Source organism: Falco cherrug, chromosome 2, assembly GCF_023634085.1.
Source record: "Falco cherrug isolate bFalChe1 chromosome 2, bFalChe1.pri, whole genome shotgun sequence".
NCBI classification, from domain to species: Eukaryota; Metazoa; Chordata; class Aves; order Falconiformes; family Falconidae; genus Falco; species Falco cherrug.
The window spans coordinates 78,118,755-78,136,990 of record NC_073698.1 but is presented as its reverse complement, the minus strand read 5'-3'; the positions used below and the strand labels follow the sequence as shown (position 1 = coordinate 78,136,990).

Here is an 18,236-nt window from a genome sequence, read left to right as displayed (position 1 = left end):
ATGCAGCAGTAAAAGAAATGGGCAGGGTAACCCCTCCAACAGGGTGAATACCATGGGGGCGCTGGGGGATCACATGGGGAATGGACCAGCAGAAAGTGGACAGGTTTACTCAGTCCTTCTCCCACTGGTGAAGACACAGTACTGGGATAACTGATCCATCACTTGCCCCATTTCTCAAGCTTCTAACCTGTACCTGACGGTGACTGGCAGCTGGGACCTAAGGCAAGAGTAAGAATAGGGAGCACCAGGCCGATGTTTCCCAGAATAGCCTGCTGGATATCAAGTATTTGTGGCTCACAGCTCTCCCAACTTAGAACGGGTTTCTACCTTTTTTTCTAAATTTAAAAAGAAAGAAAAAAAAAAAAAAAAGAGCAAGAAAGGCTTTGAAGTCGAACTTTGTTATTGGAGGTGACATGCCAACCATGGATAGGTGCCAACTGCAAGACTCTATTTTGACTGCTGTCTCATGAGGAAAGCTGGCAGCTGAAAGGGCAGGAAGGCACGTCTTGAAGAAGGTGAAGAATTTAGCCAGACTGCTTTCAACAGCCTCTTTGATGCTGGGTGGCTGAGGAAACAGTGGTGTTTTCTGTGTGTGCTGTGACAAAATATCCTTTAATAATTGTCTCCTGGGTCGATTGGGTTACAGCTTGGGCTGCTACATTGATCCGATGCACTGCAGGATACCAGGTTTTGCTTCTGGGAGACACACTAGTGTGGGTTGCCTGTATCGGGATACTTTGTTGGTTTTGCTATCATGAGATTTCTTTTCTGCTGAGGGAGGAAAACAAACAACTTCCTTTTAGTCTCTAGGCTGAAGCTAACACTGACCACGCACACAAGAGGCAACTGAACTTTCAGTCTACGTGACATAAAAGTTCTGTGTTCAGGGAAAACAGATTGAGAGGACAGTTGGGGTTCTGCAGCCATGGTGTGAGAAAGTCACCCAAGGGAAAAAAACACATTTGTCGTGACAGACCATACATTATTTCCTGCATAATAAGGTATCTCCCTTCCTTAGGATCCCAGCTCCAAGACAGGTAATATATAGCACTACCTTTTCTTAAGGGTGTCAGCCAAAGCCCAGGATGGCTTGTTGGTTTAAGGGTTTGTTGGGTTTTTTTCCCCATCTTTGTGCCAAATTCTGTCTCAGCTCTGGGGATCACAGCCCTCCATGCCCTCACACCCTTTTCATTGTCAGCGTGAGATCCATCTGTGGGCCAGCACCCCCTGAGATGCATCCAGGCCTGCAGCAGTAGCTGACGTGAAGGAAGGATGTGGGAGGCTTCTTTTCCTTTGCAGACAATGAAAATTAAGGCTGAAGGACAGTGTAGCAACTGTTCAGCAAGGCCATGCTGCAAGATGCATTGCCTACACGCTCAACTCCATCCATTTAGAAAGAAAAATTCTCAGAAAAAAGCCCACCCTTTCTCTCCAAAATTTTAATCATGCTGCCAAACCAGGGTAACTAAAATGAAAGCAACATCAAGAGATAGCTGCCATTTTGTAGAGAGATCAAGAAGTCTAGGAGAAGCATCATGTTTGGGGTTTTTTGTTTTTAATAACTACATTTTCTACTTTTAAAATGTGCTTAAGAGCAAATGTTTCTGTATTTCCTGGAGAAGAGTAAGAGCTAAAGATAGTTCAAACTATAGGATTCCTTTGTGGAGGATATGCTCAGGAACAGTTTAGGTGTAAGTAGCCTTAATATGCTTCTGTTCTTCCATGTATTCCTAAATCAGTTTACAAAACACAGTTCAGAAAAGCTGGTTTTCTTCTCAAGAGGCACAGCACGAAGTCATTAACTTGAATTTATATCTAAGCAAAGTGGTTGCATACATTGAGCTTGGTTCAAGACTACAAGCCTATACACTCCAACAGAATTTTTCCTCCAACAAACTTCCTACTCCCATAAGTCTCACTGGTTGGGTTTGTTTTGTTTTGGTTTTTTTATGTGTTTGTTTTTTATCCTGCATAGGTTTAGGGGGGTAGTATGGACATGGGTTGAACCAACAAATAAAAAAGGAGCTCCTCTAAAACTTTCCATAAAAAAGCACACACACTTTTTCTTGTCCAAGAGGTTTTTATGAAGGCTCATTTTTAAACCTCTTACACCATACAACACATTTAAATGTACATCAAGCTCAGATAAAAAATAAAGCTTTCTTAAAGTACATTTTTCCAGTGAATTTTTTCTTTTTTTTTTGCAGTAAAAATAGCTGCTACATAAATCCCTCCTGATCTTTGAAAAGGAGTCACAGTTATTTCCAAAAATAGAATTCATATTTTAATCATACAGGATAAACTGCAGGAAGAAGAGACAAGTCAACTGAAAAAATAAGGCTTGTATATAAATTTTCTTAAAAGGACATGCATAGAAGTTGAAAAACATATGCCATTTATAAAGGAAAAAAGGTAATTTTATCCGTATTAATATTTTCATTTTCAGTTACAGAAGAAACCACAAACAGGCCCTTTATGTCCCAGAATATAACATCAGTTTCTTGTAAAAATGCCAAAAATGCACAAAGAATTGCCAGCTTCAGTCTTGGCAAAATACTGAGCCAGCCCCGCCCCCCCCCCCCCATTTCATACCATAGGCATACCATATGCATGCATACTGAGTACTTATGTTGTGTCTCAGGCCAATTAAATATTTGCAGAAAGTTGTATATCCTAGACAAACATGAAAAAACCATTTGATAAGTTTACATTCATCCTATCTCAAAACACACATACAATTAATTTACACTATACAGTATCTGTTAAATAGGAACATTACAGAGTTTCAAAAAGAATCACAGAATATATACAAAGTGAATATTGAAATGGTATGATTTTTCCTTCCCTTCTTTGAAAGGGTTTTGGGGTTGTTTTTCTTGGGTTTTTTGTTTGTTGGTTGGTTGGTTGTGGTTGGTTGGGGTTTTTTGCCAACAGTTGCTACATCTGGTTTTGGACATAGAGTGTTTATGTACCTAGGCAGCACATTTCTGGAGTACAACTAATAAAACGTACTTTAAAACAAAACTAAAATTTATTCTCCTTGCTGCTAATTTAAAATAAATTAGTTTTTTTAAATAAATTGCATGATACAAGACATAAGCAAGGATGATGGTATTTTAAAAACATCTGCATAACTGGTTTCTCATCCAACCTTTGGTTTTAAAGCCAACCCATTATTACATGGCAGTGTAAGTAGCCAAAACACTTTATACGACAGTACAGGTAGTCGAAATGCTTAAACCAAGAGCATTTCCATGTCTTCATGACAGAGCTAGGGTCTGTGCTGACTTCCATGCTGCTCAAGTGCCTGACATGGCAACACCCAAAGCCACTGATGAAATAAGGCCACTTCCTTCCAGCTCTCCCTGGTTACAAAATCGGTGAAGGTCCTTATTTCCCAACAGTTGCACGCATCTGAACAGCCAGAACTGACTGCAGATGGCTCCTAGACACAGTCCCAACACATGATCTTTGCCCCTGCAGCATCACATCATCAGGCTCAGTCCTCCGTGTCAGGCTGCACCCCCAGCATTGCATGCAGCTCTTCTGCTGTGTACCCCAGCAGGTTCTGCAGGTCACACACGAAGCGATACACATAGCGTTTCCCTGAAGTCTTGTGGATGATGTTCTTGTCATAATAGTAGCGTAGGCCTCGGCTGAGCTTCTCATAGTTCATTTTTGGCTTGTTTTTTCTCCTTCCCCACCTCCGTGCCACCTGTCAGTCCAAAAAGAAAGCAAGATGCAAATGGTTTATTCAAGTCATGTTCTTCTAGTTGGCGGCTGATAAACACAGTTATTAAAACCCTTGCTCAGTTAGAGCATTTTATTTGTTTTGGAGGTCCCAGACTTAGATAAAAGAAGAGCTGGTGACTGATGCCACAACTGAACATGATCTGAGACCATTAACAGTAGCAGCTTCAGCAGAAAGTGGCTGACAGCAAATATCAGTGAAAAGGATATCTACAGTGGATAGGCCGAAACATGTTTAAGGAGATCAAGTTTATGGGAAATACAGTCTCCTCTCTTTCAAGAAGACACCATTTAACCATTAATTTGCTTTGGAGCAGCATGGGACAGCTGTTTAACCAGAAGCTGAATGATATGAAGTTCCTTGGAGTTAATGATTTCCCTCCCTCTTTTTTTTTAAAAAACTAAAGGCTTCAGTAGACTTTATATCACATCTTAGTAACTTTCCTACTGATGACAGTATCAAAAAATGAAAATGCATTATATTTATTTTTAATGACTACAGCTATTAAGTTGCCAAAATATTTCAAAAGCAGCAATACCATATTTGTTGTGTATCTAGAAGAATGGCAATACCTTTTCCCCCCAAGCCTTCGTGCAATCCCAGACACTGTTGATCAAACTACATCCAGTAAGCTAGTCTACAGTATTACACTCTGTCAAAAGAACTACTTTTGTATACTACCTTTAAGTTTCAAGCTATACAACGTGTTCTCCTAGCTACAAGCATATGCTGATATCCCTGGGTGGGAGGAGAGGGGAGAACAACCCACAGTAATCCTGACTGTACAATAAAGCATTTGCAGATGAGATTTCAGCAAGTATCTGATCGTATATAAAACATTTACACAACGCTGGGACCACAAATGGCAGATTAGACCCGAAATCTTTCTGTTCGTTACAATTAGCCACATACCTCATCTGGGTCAGCAAGTTTAAATTCCCAACCATCTCCTGTCCAACTAATGAATGACTGACAGGACTTGTCAGTCAGTAACTCCAGAAGAAACTGCCATAGCTGTATAGGTCCACTGCCTGTTGAGAGAGGGGGGCAGGGAGAAACCACAATTAATATTTCTGCAAGCTTTTACCACAACCAATGTACGTGACCACACTCATATCACAGAATAGATCTGTAATTACTCTTGATTTGCCTTGTTTTTAGTATCAAAATTAAAATCTTAGGTTTCTTTCTAATATGTTTAAAAGCAGATTTGTGTTATAAACAAGTCAGCTTTTTCATGGTAACACAAGATTTGACATAATTTGACATGTCTTTCGCTTTGACATGGATCCCCGCCACCCTTCCACTTCCCATGAGCTGCATTTCAAGCTCCAGGACTTGTCCTGCGGTCCTTGGCTTGGCAGACATTGTAGAGGAAAAAAACAATTTCAGTAAGGACTATAGGAACAACGTCTTAACAAGCAGTGTCAACACCTGCAGAAACTCTCAAGTGTGCAAGATTTTGTCCAAGTTTCCCTCTTTTTTTCAAAGAGATCAAAGGGCATTTAATTTTCACGTGTTCTGACATACCAGCCTAGATGGTTTAGATGCTTTAGATGGATAGTCCTGTAAGACTTTCTTTGTTAACACTTCAAATTGTAAGTCTTCATGAATAGTGGTCTCTGACTAAGGTGTAAGGCATACCTTACAACTACACAACTATCACCATGGTACACTTTTATAGAGAATATTGACGTTATGTAAGAAGAGGAGTGACCATTTTGCTTCACTACTTACCGGTAAAGCCAGCTAGAATCGCTGCTGGTATAACTGGTTTCCCTTGCTCTACAGGATCACTTCGTTCTTGAATATAGTCTTTGAAAGACATTGTAGGTTTGCTCAGGCACAATGACTGGCTACAGTCATCTTCAAAACTCTCATAGGATGGCACACGCTGTAAATCCACTAATGACGACTGGCTGTTCCAGGACTGTAGCATCGAATCTGAGCTTTCATAACTTTCTGCACCACTGTCACTAGATTCATGTTCTCTAAGCTTACCTTTATAAAACAAAACACACAAAAAAAGTGTTGGTTTTTTTCTCCTCCTCAGTCTAGCTTGTACATATAAATTATGCAAAGCAGGAAAAGACATATAGAATATGGACTTGGACCCATGGTTATCATGCAGATTATGACTCACCGGAATTATCTATAAGCAAGTTCAGATTGCTTCTTGGGAAATCTTGATTTACTGCACAGTAGTTCACACCAACAGTATCTGCTTGGGTTTTAGGGAACAATGAAAACTCTTGTTCTGGACTGAGGAGATTCGGTCCTGTGGAAGTCTGACAGACATCAGTCAGGAGACTGGGTTTGGGATAACCAAGGGCTTTAGGGTATCCAGGCATTTGCACACCATAGGAGTTCTGATCTACATTAACAGCTGAAGAAAGAAATAAAAGAATTGATTATTTTCCCTGCAGACCCTTACATAGACTAATACACCTCCAGCACCTCACCACAGTGGTGCCACCAAGAAGTAATTCACCCATGAAAATCTGACTAAGCGATAGATGCTACAGGCCTACTGGAAAGGCTACTGAAGTCAGTGATAGGAACTTCATCTAATGGGCTCCAAACCAGATTCTGTCAATCTCCTTCTATAACTTGCTGACCACAAATATGTCTATTGTTGGTTCTTCTAGGAAACTACAGTGTTACAGAAAAAACTGGACAAGCTTCAGTGGTTTTGAGTAAGGCCTCACCATTAAGTGGTATAACAAGGTTGAGCTGGAGATTGACTGTGGTAGAATGTAATACAACACCAACCAAACAATCTGAGGGAGCTAGCACCATGTCCTACACACTTGCAAAAGCTCTATTACACTTCCATGTTCTTCAAAAATGCATAAAAATAACTCTTGCTGCTCCCCAGCAATACTAGGTTTTGACTGTGTAAAAGGTGGGAGCAGTCATTCTGCTCCACAGATGTGGGCTTTGGCATACCAAGAGGAAATTTGACTTTCTCAAAGCCTTTGCTCCTCAAAAGGTTTCCAATATGAATTGGATGATGCTTAAACAATACTAGGAAAGAAGGCTGCAGCAATTCAAGTCAAGTGTTCTCCTCAAACACAGTAACTATTCTGGTGCTTTTTTTTTTGTTTTTAAAATGGCATCTGTGACATGCTTACAATAAACCAAGGGATGTAAAATATCACATTTCTTAAAATACTTACTTAAGGAATTATTATTGACCCAGTGAGGAACTGAGGTGAGATGAGAGTTCTCCACATATTGGTCCTGTGTTTTCTCTTGGCTGTCTGGGGAGAGGAGGGGGAAAAAAAATTGTTCTTTTTATTTTGAAGATATGACCTGTATGCCATGAAAAGCTTCTGACTCTCTTTAGGATTGAGAGGTCATCACTAACGTAAATTTTCCTAGTGTACTGCATTGCACTCTAAAAAAAACCCCAAACAAAAACCAACAAAAACAAAACAAAAAAACCCCAACCACCCAAAAAACCTAACCAACATCCAACAGGCTTGAAAACCATCATACCAACTGAGTAATACAATGAAAAAAACCAGAAACAACAATAATTGTACTGTGTTTCAAGGTCCAAGTCCTTAATATATGCAACTATTGAATGCTACAGTTCAAACCCAATGGAACTCACAAGGCACTGCATGTAGGGTTTTAGCAATTCCATCAGTGGTCACTTAAGACACCTCTAGGTGTCTTTGACTTCTTTGCATTCATTCACTGAATTATCTCAAAACACTACATTAAAGCAACTAAACTGAAAACTTGTAATAAGAAGTGAAGAAGTTTGCCCAACTCTTGGTTATTTTTTTGAAGGGGTATTACAGTAGCCTTGCTCTAATCTCATTTGTTTCAATGATTATTCCAAATAAAACCTGACCGCAATAAGTACTCAACTTGAACACGGTATGGTTTCTGCAGATACTTGCATGTGTGCTTTGTGTACCAAGGATGTTAGGTTAATAAAAGGTTAGGATAATAGGTTAATAAAAGCATTAATCAGAAGAAGTTTTGAAGTTAATTTTGAGTTTTCATATGTAATAAAAGTCCTCCATAGTGAAACAAGCGTTGAGAGTCCTACTTTATTAGAAAAGCCTTAAAACAGAAGCTCTTTCTGTAACTACCTTTTATCATCTGTTCCAGGTGTTCCCACAGAATATCACCCACATAGTCAGGTGCCAGTTCCAGGAAACGCTCCTTGCCCAGGTTGCACAAGTCTTGGCCACTCATAAGAAACTGATGGAAGTTCACATTTGCCAAGCTAAACTCATTGGTAGCCCATGAAAGCCATTGGCACACTTGCTGTTCAGTCCACAGCCAGGGATCTGCAAGACAAAATATCCAGAATTTAGAGATAACTCCTGACCTTTGTCAAATAATCTTCATTAGAAGGCAGTGAATGAAAAAAATTGTTTACCCAAGTTGCTTCATTCTGAATGAATTCAGAATGAATGTATTCTTGAATTTAAAACAAAAAAAACCCCAAAAAACGCTAACAACCAAAAAACACCAAAACAGTCCTCTATTTTCCATCTGCACTCACTTGTAAGCAGAGACATTCTCAGCTTACTTGATTCTCTTCTGCTGCCAAAGCATGAGCTCTCCATGCACCCATTTTTAATACCAGCAAGCCTGGTCTTTCCAAGTCAAGCTGCGCCAGATTCACATAGGATCCATTCTTGTATTTCCTACTGACATCATTCTTTCTCTTTTGAAAGAGCCGCTATTCAGCCTCCTCCATAGCATTAAAAAAAGGAGCTTATAAATAGAAAACACTTACTATTTGGGATACCCAGCCGACACTGTTCCTTTGTGAAACCACTGAAAGTATCTTTCAAGGCTTGACTCATCACAGCCTTACTGCATGGGGTTAACAGAGGCAATTCACAGTTGTTCGTCTCTACAAGAAAGAAAAGGGGTGGAGGGGAAAAAGAAGATTCACTGGCCTAAAAGTTAATGTAAGGAGTGACAGGTTTTTGCAGCACTACTTGAAGAATAAGAGAAGGATGTTAGAAACTAAGTATTTAAAAAACCAGCTGATCTGTTTTCTGATACATTATCTCTGACTTGATATATCAACACTAAAAATCTCTGTGCTACCTGTTTGATAAAATTGCATCATACTAAAAGGTTTGCAGCTTTCCATCAGATAGACCCTCATTTACTCTTAGTAGTTACATGAAGTGCTTTTGTTGCAGGGAAATTTTACTATTACTTTTTCTTTTAAAGGAAACAAGAGACTGCTTATCCTTTTTAGCCACCTATAGTTTGACATCAGCCTTCCTTATAGCCCCAGACAGTCTTCATTTAGTTTGAGAGCAAAGTGAGTGATAGTAGGGTTGTGAAGAACCAGCTTGCGCTATTTAACACTGCTTTCCAATGGACTGTATTTCAAAACTTCCCATGCAACTCTCCAACACCCTAGTACATGGTGCATTTATTCTGTCATCAGAACTAAAGAAGCATGACTGGTAACAAGCTGGTACCCAGTAACAAAATAATGCCACAAAATCCGAAGTCAGTAATTTATACTGGCATATGATGGTTCTAATTGCTTAACTGATCTTTAAATTTGCAAGTAGATTCTATTTTAAGGACAAATTCGGCTTCCACTCAGTCTTTTTAATAGGGCAATTTTCACCAGAACATGCCACTTTTTACTCTGAAGGAACTGAAGAAAGCCAACCATGCTACCTAGATGTTTTGGCTAAGGAAACCTTCTACTGATATTTTGTTTGTGATTAGTGTCATTAAGCTACGGGTAATTTGAAGACAATTTCATCAACTCGCTACTGCATCCCTGAATGTTTGAGAGCCTCTGAGAGCTCACACACAGGCTGCATTTGAAGGAGCTCTGCTGTGGTAGAGGCATATAATGGTGGCAGGGTATATAAAGGTGATGCGCTTGATAGACTCCAAGTCAGTTCATAAAGCTGAGCGGCTCTTCGTGTTCTCCTAGACTACCTACAGGCTCCACTTGACCCAGCAAGTAGAGCTCATTACCAGCCCCTGCTTAACTTCTGTTTTTACCACACCCATCCTCAATATCTGCTAGAACTTGCTTTGCTGACCAAAGCAGGTGACTGATTAGAATCACATTAGAACAAAGGACTGGTGGTTTCCAGAGGTTTGAGGGTGTTCTTTTTTCCTTCCCTAAGGGTAGATAAAGGCAGAATCAGGTAAAATATCTACATTTTGGACAAAACTCCCCATTTTGTCGGGGATTTTAGGCAAAGATTTGTAAAGAGTTCTCAGTAGGTACTGCCCTACATACAACAAACAAACAACAAGATTCCCATCCCTGTTTTGTAAGGTATGGATTAAAACATACTGGGATTTAATATAAAAGGGTCAAGAAAGGAGCTTGCAGAACACTTGCATTTTAATTATGGTTGAGATGTTCAAGTCTAAATATACATAAAACTTTATTTTTATACTGTCTTAGCTCTGTTTTACTATCTGCTAAGGCTTCATCCATGGACAGTCTGTCTATCAGGCCACTGAATCCCAGTTGCTGTTCCTTTTCAGTACAGCAAACAGCAACTGTCCACGGAGCAACTCACATGGATAAAAATCAAGCGTGTACACAGTGTACTAAACCACTTTTTAGGGAAATCCATGGTGCACTTGTAAAAGTATAGCCATGAAATTTAGTTAGACCCCTCAAATTTCTGATCTGTTGACTGGACTATGGAACAGAGTGAAGAGTTACCATATGAAGTTGAATCAAATCCTGTTGGCACTTCCTGAAGGGTTTGATCTTCATTTAGTGAGAAAAAATATCCAGCAAAGAGAGAGTTTGAGCTATCAAAGGTGTCAAACGCTGGCTGACGCTGCAAAGCAACAGAATAGATAAGAAAAAACAATGTAAACATATTGCTAGAGCACTGTCAACTTCATTGCTAGGAAGTAACTGAGTTAAGTTTCCTAGATTTGGAGATCATACACAACCACTATCTTGAATCAGCTAATGTGCACCTTTGAAATAGAAACACAGTAATAGTATAGCTTCTTGTCCATGAATACAAAACAACTAACATTCAGACCACAGTGCTAAGTGGGTGGCATGCTCTGAAGGTTACAGAAAAGCCAAGTAAGGATATTCTTAGTTTTCCTGTCATTGAGGCTTTAAACAATAGAGAATGCACATGTGTGCATAGATATTTACATATCTTTATTTCCAGGTATATTTTAAAGAAATCCTTATTTCCTTAACCCTTCAAATTGACTATCTGCTTGATTACTTGACAGAGAGGCAGGATCTGTAAATTATGGAAAAACAACTGCCAGTGCAAGCACTACAGCAGATTTATGCAGTTGATTTTGTGTGTGTGTGTGTGTGTGTGTTGTGGGTTTTTTTTAAAGGAAAAGTTTAATTTGAACCACATCATTTGAAGCCATACAGCCAGCTTTACAGGACTTGAGGAAAGATGTTACTTCTTTGCTGCGACTTTTATACTTTTGAGTTCCTGGATTTACCAGCTACACATTTTGCAGCCTTTCAAATCCTCAGATGCTCAGTGAAACACTGCTAGTTTTATTACACAGAAAGTGATAAACAGGACTGACAAAAATGTTCCAGATGAAAGAGGATTCTACTGATATGTTGGCAACATTCAATAACTATTGTTATGGTTTTGAAAACCTAACTTCTTTCAAACTTGTGTATGCTAGAAACATTAGTATATTTACTAGATCCCCCTCAGCTACATTAGTTTTCAGGGGTGGGGGTGGGAGGTAGGGGCAGAGGGTATGTTAACAGAAGAGGAAATAACTTTAAAAACAACTTATGCAACTTGTCTGCTAGTCACAAGGAAATCATATCTGTAATATCTAGAGGCACAGATAGATAGAAGTTGCCACTGAGATTTTTCAAAGCGCTTGAGTTTAGAACACTGTTCTGGAAAGCTACACTTTGCTCGTGGCAGCTACTGTAGTTCAGGGAGCTGGAGATAAAGGCATCTTGTTTGTTTTAGGCATCCACTGGTTTGCCAGCTTATGCCAAGATAGAGGATTTAGCCGAGAACAAGGCAAAGATTTTTCAGGGCGGTATTCATGTACAACGCGAAGGCAACCTGAACTGTGTTTCTGGAATAGCATATGAGAAGTAGTATTTCCTCACATTTCCTAACGTTCCTTTTTGTGTCACCACAAAGTTTCAAGTGGCATGGAGTCTTTTTGCACCAGGTGCCTTATGTGCCATCTGTCACAACTTACGTGCCCCTCCCCAATCTCCCCAAATTACATTAAATCTAGTAACAAACAAGAAACCATAATTTTTTAGTTGTATTTTGTAACAAGCTGCAATGCATCCTAGTACATATATTATGAAAGCATACGCTCCACAGAAGAAAAAGCTGATAAACAGTATCATGCTTCAGTTAACTGAGTTCAAAAATCGCCCTCGAGCACTGGCCAGTGGAGACAAATTGTGTACAGTTGGTTCAGGTACCCCCCACAACTAGAGTCAAAGCCAGCCTGTGAAAAGCCTCACATCTGAATGAAACAAGTTAGTAACAATTGCCAAATCTGCTAGTAAAAGATTCTTTATACATTACTAGATAAAAGCATTGACTCATCACTACTACCTAAAAGAAAGGGCAAGTTCTTTCAACACAATCTGGAAACTCCTGCGTTTTGTGTAAATAGCTGACCCTTATCCTGAGTCACTGGAAAAAATGCTGTGGCATGTGAATGAGTAAAATCCATACTGTGCTAGTTTCATACTTCAAAAAGGAGAAAATTAATGTTTAAGCAGGTTCTTGATTTAATAGTAATAAAAGGGGGAAAACCCAATGTAGAATGAATTCTGCTTTGCCCTATCAGTTATGCAACCATCTTGTTTGGCTTTTCAACATACATAAGAGTAATTGTTACTGAACAAAACAAAATGAAATGTTAACAGCTACAAAAGTAGTAGAATATAGGTCTCTATTTTGACCTAATTATATGACAACTGAATACTGAGTAACTGCTTAGAACAACCACTGTGTTACAGAGCACACAGCTGTAAATTTGGGGGATCTCATGGATTTTGTTATTGTGAGCATGACAGAAAGTTAAGAGGGAACATAAAACATCAGAGAAGTTAGCACACCAGAGTCTCACTGATTCTGGTGAGACCTGGACATTACTCAAAGTTAATGAGAGCAGAAAGTGCCTTCCTAACCTTTACTTGGCTTACATAAATCAGTATTGTGTAAAAAATTGATACCAGGACTAAAAAGCAACTTGTATGAATGGGGAGGAGGGAAGCCCTTAAAGACTGAGTATTTATAGTCTGCTTCTCATTTATCCTTCGTTTTTAAGTTCCTTTCAAAACAAGTTAACAGACACAGTCCATCTAAAGATAAAATATATTTAGTAACTACCCTTGATTTCTTACAACGCATTTGACTTATATTTTACATAATTATATGTAATAAGTGAATAACCATTATTTTATTTTTTTTTCATACAATGCTCTTCAGTCCATGAGACCTAACCCATTGTATCAGAACGTCCCTCCGTCAGTTCCACGAAATTGAGGATACAAAGACCACCCCTACTGCCAGTTTAGGCAAAAGTTCCACCAGCTCCAACAAATCTGAGCTCAGTCCCTGTCCGCCTCTTATTTTCAGCTTCTTAGGATTTGAGGGAAGGAGGGAGGGAGCCTCTTTGGGGGAGAGGGTTGGGGGTGCAAGATTTACATGTTCCTATTACAGTTCAGCTCTTCACATCTCTACTGGACTCAGTAGAAATACTCTAGAAGAAGATTAGGCATTACAAGCAAGCAATTAAAACCTGAGTATCTGTGTTCACCTTGCCGTGGTTACACAATTCCTGTTCTAGCATTAAGAAGAATGTAATAAATGCATTAGCTGGGAGATGCCCCAGTTGGGTTTATGAGGTTACAAGAGTACTCACCTTGAGCATTCCTCTGTACATGTTAGACACAGGAGCTACTTGATCCATGTTCCTGATCCCAAAATCACTCATCTGAAAAATGAGAGGGATCACATGAAAAACGTTGCCACCGACAAAGCAAGCATGTTAACAGATATATCTCACCGCTTCAGTACAGGTTACAGAACAGCTCTTGGAATGAGACACAGGCAAAGCTTTCCTTCTCACTGCTCACATGCCGACCACACAGGGCACAACTGTCTTGCTTAAGCAGCTTTTTAACTGGAAGACCTTTCACAGGCATCACTGGTGTTTTATGAAATGAGCAAACAGGAGGCTGCTTAGCTTCTGATATCCAGTGTGAGGACTTTTAGTATCTGACTCTGTGAGCCTGGAAAGCCTACAGAAGTCCTTTGTCCATCAAGTATCTATCGCCTTGAGATACTTTCCAATCTTCACCCATTTTCTTAAACATTGTTTTGTGTTATTTTTGCTTTCTATATTCCTGCTGACACGCCACGATTCACTTTGGACTTTGGCTTTCAAAGGAAGGAAAATGAGTGACGGAGCACTCCCCGTGATACACCTTCACGTATAAGGTTCACCCCTTTATGACCAACCACTGAAAGCCAATACTCAGTATTAGCAACCTGCTTCCTTTACTAGGCAAAGCATGTCCAAACCATGTTATCTTGCACATTTTGTAAACACAGGATTAGCATATTTGTAAAGCTCTAGAGGGCCCTAAATTTTAATTGAAAATGGTTTATGCAGTAAAATACCTTTTTTATAGGTTTGGTAATGGGACCACCATCAATATGTTCATGCTACTGAAGTCAAAGGTATATCATGTTGCCTGTATTACCAGGAACAGGGTTGTGTGAGGCCTGTATAACTTGTTCTCCTGTATAGCACTTAAGAAGAGCGATAAGATGCATATCCTTTTACTGGCTTATGGGAGAGATCAAACATAAGAAATAAAGCCGGTTTTATGGCCATTGTTCAGGTTTATCACAATGCTGTAATTCAGGTGTTGGTGAACTATACCTTATCAGACTACTCCGTGGCAAGCTGTCTCTCAACAATTTTTGTTCTGCTTTTTCACAGCATTGGGCTAAATTCTCTTGCTCCCCAGAAACTGTCTAATCAAGCATTTGTATTTAAATAGTCACACAGGACACTATTCATATTTCCACAAAACTGATCACTTATTACAAGCAAGCTCTCTTGTTAGCCATGTTAACACAAGAAGAAATCAAAATACAATCTTAAACTCAGAAAAAGATGGCAAATTAGGAGCTTAACAAAATAAGACCAGCTTGTTAAAATGACATGTTCAAATGCCATCCATATAAGCAAAAAGGAAAATAAAAACATCCAACAGCCAAAGACAAGGAAGCCTTTCACCCTCCTATATAGTCGAACACTTAAAAAAAGAAAAAAAATAATCAAGAGTCCTTAACCCAAAAGGCCCGTTTCAGCTTCACTGTTATCAGATGTACGGGGCTGATCTTTGAAATAAAATAGATCAACTGACTATGAAAGGAATATTTGGCTTACACTTCATTAATGTTACCCAAAAGCGCAATCGACTGAATGATGGTTTTTACCTCAAATAGCATGTACAAATATTTGATCTGAATTACACATCTCATTGAGCAGCAAAGAATTTTACACAGCATGAGTCTCACTCAGCAAGCATCCTAATCTTTTCATTAAATTTGCCACAGTTTAAACAACTGTTTATCCTTGCATTCAGCTGGGCTTTAAAAAAAAAAAAAGTATAGGCCAATTTCTAATACCCTTTGTTTTGCCTTTGAAATCTGCTCTAGTGTCTAGGTATAACTAGCTGTAAGCCTTACCAATCTGAAAGTACTTGTGGAAACATTATACGTATTTTCAGTTGTTTAGTTCTGATCCCCAGTTAGGGCTACAAATAAGACTTCGACACTTTCAGGTGTAATCTTGGCCTCTACATGAATCCTGTCAGGAACTTCCCATTGACTAGAAGGACTGCGATTCTCCCCGTCCTGGCTTTTTGTTTTGTTTGTTTCTTTAGAAATGTTTAGGGTCCCAAGACAAAAGGTTGATATGAAGTCTTCGTTACATGGTATTGCTCGTTAACCCAAGTCACTGTTTCTCTGTGCTAGGCTGCCAGTTCGTTCTGTGGCCTTGCCTGTGCACCACGCAACTTATGAAAAACCAGGTATCAAGCTCTAAGAACAAATGAAGACCTGCACCATGTTTTGTAACACTCCAGTTTTCCTCTTCCAACAAAATCTCTCATCTTGTTATGAATTTCAATACCCTTTGCTCATCACGCATCAGCTTTCTCCCCATCTGCAGCACACCTTTCCAGCCCTGTGATGCCAAACCCTTACAGAGGTAACACCAGGCAAGCGGAGCTGAAGAGGCAACATGGCTTTTCGTGACACAAAGGGTTAAAGGTGGCTTTCTGCTGGACTTGGAAAGCTGCTGCTTACGTTCAGAAAAGACACCAGGGCACAGCACTGGCGAGACTGGGCCTCACATCCAACTCCTCCACTAACGCTGATGACTGCTACTTGCCAGCTATAATTGGTTTAACTGGCAGGACACCTTCTTCAACACCCCCGCATAGCTGAGTGGGTGAACCAGAACAGGGTCAACAGGATCAGGCACTTATTAACTAATACTCCTGAATTCTGATCACCTTCTTTTCAGCAATAGCCAGGTGCTTGCCCACAGCTGGATTCGGCTGGGAATCATCCACATGGAGAACTAAACCCTGCTAGTGTCCACAGCACACCTCCACTGGTTGCGTTTGGGTGTTTTGTTTTTTTTTTTTTTGTTGCGGGGTTGTCTGTTTGTTGTTTGAGTTTTTTTGGGGGGAGGGGGGAGTGCCTGGTTGTTGCTTTGCTTTTAAATGGCAATTTTTTCAGATTAAAAAAAAAAATAAAATCGTGCCACTCAGTGAAGAGACAAGCGCCTGCCTCCGGCGCGCCGCTCCCCCGCGCAGCCGGCCAAGTACCGAGGGGCGAGCCAGCCGAGACCGGGGTGGCTCTGGCACATACGACACACTCGCCCACATGAAATTCAGATGGGGAGATCACACAGCCCAACAGTTTTGAAGTCCCTTTAAAGTACTAACCAAACCCAGAGTGCGCGCTGCCCATTAACCCCTTCCTCCCGGGCGCGCAGCCGCCTGCCGAGCCATCCCCGTCCGCCGCCGCGGCGAGCGCGGCCCTCCCGCCCCCGGCTCGGCCCCGCGGGCTCCGCTCCGCCGCCCCCTGCGCCCGCGCCCCGGCCATCGCCCCCGGCGGGGGTCGCTCAGGGGGCCCGGCCGCGTCCCCGCCCGCGGGGGGCTGAGGGTCACGCTCGGCTTCCCCGGGCCGCCCGGGAGACCCCCGCCGGCAGCGCGGGTCGGTGCGCAGCGGCCAGCCGGCCCCCTCGCCGCCGCCGCCCCCGCCTCACCTGGCTCCCGAGCCCGGTGCTCGCCCGCTCCTCCGCGTCCCTCCCCGGCAGCGGCGGCGGCGGCACCGGCACCACACGCAGAGTCCAAAAAAAGAGGCGCCGCTGCCTCTCCGGGAGCCAAGATATCCTCGATGTGGCAGCACCGGCCAACAACAACAGCGGCGACGGGCTGATCCCAGCGGAGAGTCCCGGAGGAAGAGGAAGGGGGGCGGGGGGCGGGAGGGAAGGCTGCTGCCCGGCGGCGGGTACGTGGGCGCTGCCGACCGAGCCGCTGCCGCCGCCAGCCCGCGCCGCGCCGAGCCGAGCCGCGCTGTGCCGCGCCGCCCGCCCTCGCAAGCGCTCTTCAGCGGGGGGGGGAGGCGGCGGGTCCCGCCTCCCCGCAAGCCCGGCCCCTCTCGCCGCCACGGGCCCGGTTGTTGTCGTCGTCGTCGTCGCCGTCGCTACGGCGGCGGTGGCCACGCTGCGGGCTGCGCCGATACCGGCCGAGGCTCCCTCGGCCCGCGGGGGCTGCCCCACGGCCGGGCCCACCCCCCCGGCCCCGACACCGGCTCCCGGCCTGGTGCTGCCGGGCGTGGGGAGAGGGAAAGCCTGAAACTGCTTGTCCAGAGACAGATACATTTTTTTTTTTTCCTCTGGCTATGCAGGAGCTAATTCAGGCTGGATGTTCTCCATGCTTATTTTTAATTAATACCTGTCCTCGAGGTAGATAAGATTAAGAGTATTAACCCATAAGATCCAGGTATCTGTGTAAACAGTCTGTTTTCGTAAGTCGCATATGACACTTGCTGCAGTGGAAATTCAGCAATGATGTCATGTTGCATCTTCTGTGGATGTTTTGAGGAGTTCTTCACTTGAGCTAGGTGCAACGTGAAAGCTGTACCAACTGTCTCATCCCATGAATTGCAGATCCAAGCCCCGCAGCCAGTAAAGCAAGAATTGGCTTGCTCTGACCTTGAAAAAACTCTGGTAGCCCTTGGAAGGCTGCAAGGAGCTCTACTCTACCAAACTATAGAGTAAACTCGCTGTTACATTTATTTTGTCAAAGTGAGCTCCCCCTGAGGGCTTGGAGAGCCTCAGTGGGCAGGCAGACAGGAGGCATGGGCTGCTTTTCTTCCTCTGCTCCGCACTCCTTGGGGCCACCTAACTTTCCCCTGTTGCCACA

At 42.1% G+C, this 18,236-nt stretch overlaps 1 protein-coding gene across 1 annotated transcript; it reads right to left on the bottom strand.

The window, feature by feature from the left end:
* Positions 1-2,060: 2,060 nt before the first annotated feature.
* On the bottom strand, positions 2,061-17,391 carry ETS2 (ETS proto-oncogene 2, transcription factor). The gene is made up of 10 exons (XM_055702886.1): positions 17,075-17,391; positions 13,643-13,714; positions 10,449-10,569; positions 8,517-8,636; positions 7,861-8,061; positions 6,931-7,014; positions 5,895-6,137; positions 5,489-5,752; positions 4,664-4,782; positions 2,061-3,715 (listed from the first exon to the last, which is right to left on the bottom strand). The coding sequence occupies exons 2-10, from the start codon at positions 13,712-13,714 to the stop codon at positions 3,500-3,502; spliced, it is 1,440 nt and encodes a 479-aa protein (XP_055558861.1). The 5' UTR covers positions 17,075-17,391; the 3' UTR covers positions 2,061-3,499.
* Positions 17,392-18,236: the final 845 nt, after the last annotated feature.

Coding starts and splice junctions, on each gene's coding strand:
- ETS2 (XM_055702886.1), bottom strand. CDS start 13,714: ATGAGTGATTTTGGGATCAGGAACATGGATCAAGTAGCTCCTGTGTCT. Junction 10,570..13,642: donor TGTACAGAGGAATGCTCAAG/GTGAGTACTCTT, acceptor GTTGCTTTGCAG/CGTCAGCCAGCGTTTGACAC. Junction 8,062..8,516: donor TCGGCTGGGTATCCCAAATA/GTAAGTGTTTTC, acceptor TTTGTCTTGCAG/ATCCCTGGCTGTGGACTGAA.